The 7,045-nt window shown below is 39.3% G+C and overlaps 2 protein-coding genes across 2 annotated transcripts in view; one reads left to right on the top strand and one right to left on the bottom strand.

Moving 5' to 3' along the window:
• LOC106742308 (protein takeout) overlaps positions 1–755 on the top strand; it is a 4,652-nt gene extending 3,897 nt beyond the window's left edge. Inside the window, exons 4-5 of the mRNA XM_014615144.1 lie at positions 215–423; positions 604–755. Coding sequence (XP_014470630.1) covers positions 215–423; positions 604–755 — 361 coding nt within the window. The remainder of the gene's footprint in view (positions 1–214; positions 424–603) is intronic.
• A 946-nt stretch (positions 756–1,701) lies between these two features.
• LOC106742287 (circadian clock-controlled protein-like) lies at positions 1,702–6,235 on the bottom strand. The gene is made up of 5 exons (XM_014615094.1): positions 6,145–6,235; positions 3,789–3,875; positions 3,094–3,360; positions 2,781–2,939; positions 1,702–2,319 (listed from the first exon to the last, which is right to left on the bottom strand). Exons 1-5 carry the CDS (start codon positions 6,215–6,217, stop codon positions 2,171–2,173), a joined length of 735 nt encoding a protein of 244 aa, XP_014470580.1. The 5' UTR covers positions 6,218–6,235; the 3' UTR covers positions 1,702–2,170.
• Positions 6,236–7,045: the final 810 nt, after the last annotated feature.

Here is a 7,045-nt window from a genome sequence, read left to right on the forward strand (position 1 = left end):
TATATATATATATATATATATATATATATATTTAAAATAAATATTTTTTTTATTTGTTAGATATTTTTTCTCAGTATACTAGCGCGCGCTACGTTTGCCTCTTTCATTGATTTTAAGAACAATTAAAGCACAACCTCCTCTTTTCAAAAGTCGTTAAGAGAGATTACGATAAATTACTCGCGCAATTGAATCGATCAAATTTATTTGCGCGCAGCTCCGGAGTATTGATAATTCTACCCGCGAGTGGAAATGGCACATTTCACGCGCGTTTCGGTGACGCCAGGGCTCTAGTCAAAGGAAACGTGTCGACGAAGCCGCGGGACGGAAAGACGTATCTAAACGTCGACAAACTTGATGTCGAGCTGCGAGTGAAGGACGTGCAAATGCGAGTCCGCAAGATCTTTAACAACAATCGAATACTCAGTAAGTACCGCGCGACAACACTCAGCTCAATTCTTGATTCTGACTTTGAAGTCGGAAAAAAGAAAAAAACCATAATAAAACATAAATCAACAAATTCAACTTAATACGACGGACATTCGTTCTTGATCGTCGACTACTCGTACGTCGTAATCGCTGCTCAATCCTGTTCGATTTTCGCAGCCGAGGCGACCAATCTTTTCCTTCGAGAAAACGGACAAGAGGTGTTGAAAGTGATGGAGCCGCAGCTGAAGAGGAAGCTATCGGCGCTCTTCGCCGGAATCGTGAACCAGTTGCTGCGGCACGTGCCAGTTGAAACGTTCCTCACACCTTAGAATGCGTCCACATCGTGTGTATCTTTGTTAGTGATCATTATACTTGTCGCGCTAAAATCGACGATCGATCTTACACGCGTGCACGTATGACAAGCGGGAAGCGCATCGCGGTGTGAAAATCGAAAATCGCATCGGGTACTCTTAGATGATTAGGACAACGAAAGAAAAAGGAAATATGAAAAAAACAGTACGGTATGAGCAACTTTTCCGATTTCAACACATTGACCGCCAAATGCGAGTCCTCCCTCATAGCTCTGACGAAGCGAAGAGAATTTTCCGTTGCATACTTGTTTTTTTTTTCTTTCGCAGGAATAAATTGATCGTTGATGTACTATTATAGCTTCAACGTATGGTAATTAATGGTGTATCGATATGAAGTATAAATATAATAAAGGTATGATACAAAATCAACCGTTACATCTTTTCGCGCTTCGCGCGACTTCGCAAACGCACCAGTCGAATCACGCGTTCTGCCAATTTTTCTCGTGTATTTAGCGTCATATTCCCGAAACTTTGGACTATTATACAATTTTAAAAATCGAAATTTAAATTTTTACTAAATTTCTTCAATGGAGAAGAAGTATTACACAATTTTAGTGAATACTTCCTTAAATTTAGAATTTATTAGACTACATATTAAATTCAGAATTTATATACTTTCAATAATTCAGTTACAAAATAAAGTTACAAATTAAAGTATTACTACGTTTAAGTAAGTATTTACTACAAGCCAAAATATATTTAAACTAGTAAAAATATTATTTGGCTTAAATGTTAATTGATAAAAATATATACTTGATTTAAGCTTGAAAACGGATAATCATGTCTGCTTAATTCTAGCACTCTTTTTTTATGTGGGGCCCAAATTTCAGCTCAGGAATGTTCGCACAGATTCTCAAGGAATGCAATCGATTGGATCGGTATGGGAAATCGACAAGCCACTATGTATTTGGTACTCTTTATATTTCACGCGATAATTCCGTTACATCTGTGTCTCGTATAAACAACTTCACTAAACAGTTACGATAACACAGTGACAGTAACGACCAGCCAGAGGTAATCTAGTTTTACGCATTACATAGTTACATACAGTAAACTCGATCACTATTGCACTAAACTCAATTAAACGCATGTCGACGTCATGCTGGTATAAGTAAAATAATGCTATCACGATACAGCGAGGGAGAATGGAAAAATTATCACATCGGAGATGTTCAGAGGCGCATGAATAAGAAAGGGGGAGGAGAAAGAAGAGGAGAAGGAGAAAGAGGAAGCTCCGTGCGTTTCTTCGCTCCAGTTTCGTGCAGTTTCGCCTAAATAACTCGCGATTCCTACTTCTTGTCCGCGATCGAGCCTCGACTACCGCTACGTACTTGCCATAGAAGCCATGGAAAAAAGGACTCTCCTGGAGGACTTCAAGGGAATAGCTTCGAGAAGGAAACTTTCATGAATACACGATTGCTGAGCTCGGTGAGATGTTCGTCCCAGCTCTTCGCGACGAACGGTAGCATCGATCGGTACAATGTCGGCCAGTATTGATTCACGAACGCCAGGGCGGCTTGGTCTGAAAAAAAACAAAATATTCATGATAGATTCAGGTATAGGCAGGCCTGTCGATGAATCGATCTGCGAATCGGAAAGCAGTGACGGATTTGTATAGCAACCAGAGTGATGCTGAAGCATCAAGAATCGGAAGGGGATTCCATTCCAGTTACCATGGTTAATTCTTTCTCTGAATACACTTATTACTTTCCTTGAGTTAAATTCCACTTCGAGAAATTTAGAGAATAATTATGCAATTCATTTTACGCGCTGCATAACTGCGTTGAACGGGAAGAGAAAGAAGAGACTTATCGAGGTGATTCGATAGTGCGTGATTCGTAAAGTCAATCTTCTAATTACGCCAAACGAGCGTATCGATCATCGACACGAGATCAAAACGTTTTCCCGGAGTGAATGAGACGTGCATCCGGTTGAAAATGCGTAATTGTCTTCGTAATTATAATTTCTTGCAGATCTACTCACTCAAGCCCTCGTTGCCGTTGAACAAATCACTGAACCAGATTTGCATTTTGCCGACCTCAGGGTTCAGAGTAAAGTGTTCGACGGTCAATCTATCGTTGGCTACCGATCCTTCCATGGTCCACGTGGATTTGATGTCTTCCATACTGATATTGAAAAAACCTGTCGAATGGATCATTAAATATATATTATGTTTCTTTCATAAATATAACTCATGTATCGATAAGAAAAAATTCTTTAACAAAACACCCCTGATCTGTATTTTATATCGTCGTGTCGTACCACCGCTAGTCACTGGTCAATCCATTCTACGTACCTTCGCCACCAATCTGGAATGATCCCATCGATCCATGCGCTTCGTAATTACCCTCGATAAGCACCTTCGGCAAATCGATATCGACTTCCATTTTGAAGTAGTCATCGGAGTAACTCGGTCTCACCGCTAAGAATTTTGCCTTGCTAAGTCCGTAGGTGTTAACGTTCATCACCGTGATGTCGGCATGTATGTCACTGGTCTCGTATGTGGTACTTTCTTTCTCGGTGAAATACGGATCCAATACTGGTATGTCGAATTTCGGCAAACCTTTCGAAAGGGAATTCCAGCTAGGATAGTTCACTCAAAAAAATAGTCTTGCAGTCATAGCGAAAATTATCTATATATGAGAAATATGGGGCGACGCCGTGAATCAACGTGTGCTCATAAAAATCGTGAATGATGATACGCGGAAATTGAGACGGGGAAAATAGAAATTCAAGCGGAAATTTAATATACTGACTGCCCAATACAAATTATCTCATAGTTATCTAGTTATCTAATGTGAGAAAAGAATTCTTTGTTCCATACTACGAGTCAACTCGCATAAGTTTCTTTTGTATTTCATTTTTGTGTTTCTGCTAAATAATAAATATGATCAATTAGATTAGTAAAATATAATATTTATTTTTACAGAATTGTGAATTTTCAATGTTACTGTATTAAGAAGTGAAATATCACCGTGGTCTTTACGATACCTGTGACAATGTTCGGCCATGCTTCTTGCATTGCGAGCCTCAAACAGGACGAATAGTCATCCGCGTCATGTTTGCAAGTCTGCGCGGCTGCATGAGAGAAGAAAAAAATATATGAATATATTCCATCATTATATATAAACTATCTTATATAATTAACGCCATTATTAGTGTACGAAAGCGTCGGACAAAAAAAATCAATTATATCCTGATTTCGATGCTGAACTTTATTCCGTTATCGTCAATCTCCGCCATTAGCCTCGAAGGTAATTAATTCAGTCATTAATTCGCTTGTACGTTGAGAAAAAAAATATATAAAAAAATATTTATACGGTGAGTATTAATAACATATTTATTTAAATTATCTTATTTAAATAAAACAAACTGTTTTCGTGAAAAGATACAGATTTTAGAAAATATATATGTTCTCATTTGAAAAAATTCTTCTCTGTGCAAAAATATATATTGGTATAAGTAAATATGTTATTAGTGTCTATTAAATAAGTATTTTTTATTTCTTAGTTTTTCTGTCAGTGTGTATAGTGAATACTCGACCGAATAAAAATACTAACCGCCGGTCAACAGAATCTCGCGCGAATCAACTCGGCGGATTTCGTACGACGCATACCGGACTCACCGGTTAATGCGAACAAACCTTTCCTTTCTCCGATAATAAAATTAGACGCCGAATGTACACCGAGTGTCAATTTTTCGTAGAACACGCGCGCGCGTTTCATGCCAAACAAAGAGCGGGCCGCTCGCTCGCCGTGTTGACGTTACAGCGCAACCGGCGATCGACATTATGGGAAGAAAAAGAAATAAATAAAAGAAAATATAGTGTGCGTGTGTATCAGGTGTATGACTAATAAGCGCGCTAAGTTATGCAACGATTATTCGTTCAACCATGAATACGGGAACTTACATTCGAAATTATTGGCCACTCGAGCGTAAACGTAAACACAATTTCGCGTGTGCGAATGACGTAATACGTAAAATTATTTTGTTAAGATATCATCTTAACTGCATCTCGCCTGCTCCCCAATTCGATTTGCATAACACGATATAACACGATATAGTGTAATTTCTCTAGTCAGCTGCGTTTCTCACGGTCATCAGTTATAGCGTTTACTTGGCGGTGATAAATCGCGCGAAGGAGCGAAAGTTCGCATTCGACTGCGTGATTAGTGCGTCAATCGACGCGCCGAAGAGCGTGCGTCGCGTATGTCATTTTCGCGATAGCCGCTGACAGCGCGAATACATACGCAAGATTAATTTCCATTTGCCATCTCAAACGGCCTGCGTCGCGTAGAAATACTGGTCCTGTCACTGCGACTGGATCACCAGGAAAATCTGCGTCGCGCAAATCGAATCATCATCATCGTACACAGAAAGAAAATTCCTTTGGATTTAATATATGTGTTTGTTTAATGTAAACAACATAATTTAATAACAAATATCATTTTATTCGAATGAAAGTGTTGTTGTTTCATTAGAAAAAAATATGTTTGTTGTTGTAGAAAAAACAGTATTATTTAGAGGAAATATATGACATATTTAGTTTTCAATACATACATATATATATATATATATATAAATTTATTTCATTATATATTAAATATTGCGAAAAAGGAGTTCTTTAATATTTTTCTAACATAATATTCTTTCAAATTATTTATTATTGCTTGTAACGATTATTGTAATGTTTGGATGGAAATATAAAAGAAATATTATTTGACGCAAAGATATTTATTGTTTAAGAAACCAAACAATTTTATTTGTTAATTCAAACATTTGTTTGTTTGCTCCATTTCAAACGACAAAATTGTTCCAATTGAAAAAATGTTATTAAATTCCAAAAAATCATTTTCTCTGTGTATATGAGCGTACCATTTTTCCCACACAAGATGTTACCTGAGACCGTTGTCGTGAGCATTATTCAGGATATGTTTCGGAACAGACTTCAGCTCTTTTATCGGTGTTACCTATTTACAAGTACATCCTCAGAGAGTATAAGCCTCGGATCCGGGATTCTTTCGATTCTATTTCTCTCAGCTGCTCTCCTAGCAGCGGAACCGGAAAGAAATGGACGATCGGTCGATCGATCAAAACGCGTTCAGCTCAAATCCCGCGTTCGCCGAATCGAAAAGATCGACGAGCGTACACGTTCCGTCACACTGAATAGTCGGGACGGCAACTCGAAGTCGTCTCCCGTGTTTCTGCCGTCGATTCAGAGACACGGGCGAAAATGGTCGGCGAAAACGCGATCGCGAAAAAGGTCAGAGCAGACTCAAGTAGAGGGCAACGAGGAAACCTCCTCGGAGGCTGGTTAATGAGCGTCGAACTGAAAAAAAGGACTTACGAAACTCGAGATCCTCGGCTGTGACGAGCGTGAGCGCGGTGGCACAGAGCACGGCGAGCGCGTAGAACGACATCCTGCTTGGTTAAAAATCCTGGCGGCTAGCCTGTTCAATTATAAACACCCGGTTTATATAGTTTCCCGGCCCAAGGACTCGGCAGAGATACGTTGCAAAATTGCATGTCATTAATGCCGACACGTGAGAGGCGGGGGAGCAACGGCAAACACTCTGCGTTCTCAGCGATGGCGGGCGGTGAGAAGCTTTAAAACGCGACCGCGGCAACACTTGAGGAATGTACTCCTCTTTTGTTTAGACCACGTCAAGGTAGCTGCAGAGACAGATTTTCTCTTTGTCTACCACCGGTCTCTTTCTCTCTTTCCCTTTTCCCGCCTTCCTCTCTCTTTGTCTCTCTCTCCTCCTCCCTCACCGATAATCTCTCTGTCACCACATCGGCATCTTGGGCTCGGTGCGATCGGGTTGCCCCAAGATCGCTAACATTGTCATTCTTTGTTGGGGCATATTCGCGATTTTTGACCTTAAGCGTTACATATGCAAATTTAAAAGCGTGTAACTCTCAATTTAAGGAATGATAAGGCATACATGCGTTTGTGTGCGTGCGCACGTTCGTACGTGTGCGTGGGTGCATGTAAAAACAATTCCTGTTACTGAATAAAAACTAGATGAAATCTCGGTGACAAGGAACGAAAACTTCCGCTAGTAGAAGGTTGACTTCGAGGGTATCTACCCACGAGATAATAAATTTGTGTCTAATGTCGATACCAACCAGCAATATAACGTTCACTTCTCCTAATGACTAAATAACGGCTAGATAAGTAAGTTAATTAATTATTAAATTAAATAAATTACAATTACGATGAAAAATGAAGGATGAAAAATCATAAT

Source organism: Dinoponera quadriceps, unplaced genomic scaffold (assembly GCF_001313825.1).
Source record: "Dinoponera quadriceps isolate SergipeBrazil2010 unplaced genomic scaffold, ASM131382v1 scaffold3, whole genome shotgun sequence".
NCBI classification, from domain to species: Eukaryota; Metazoa; Arthropoda; class Insecta; order Hymenoptera; family Formicidae; genus Dinoponera; species Dinoponera quadriceps.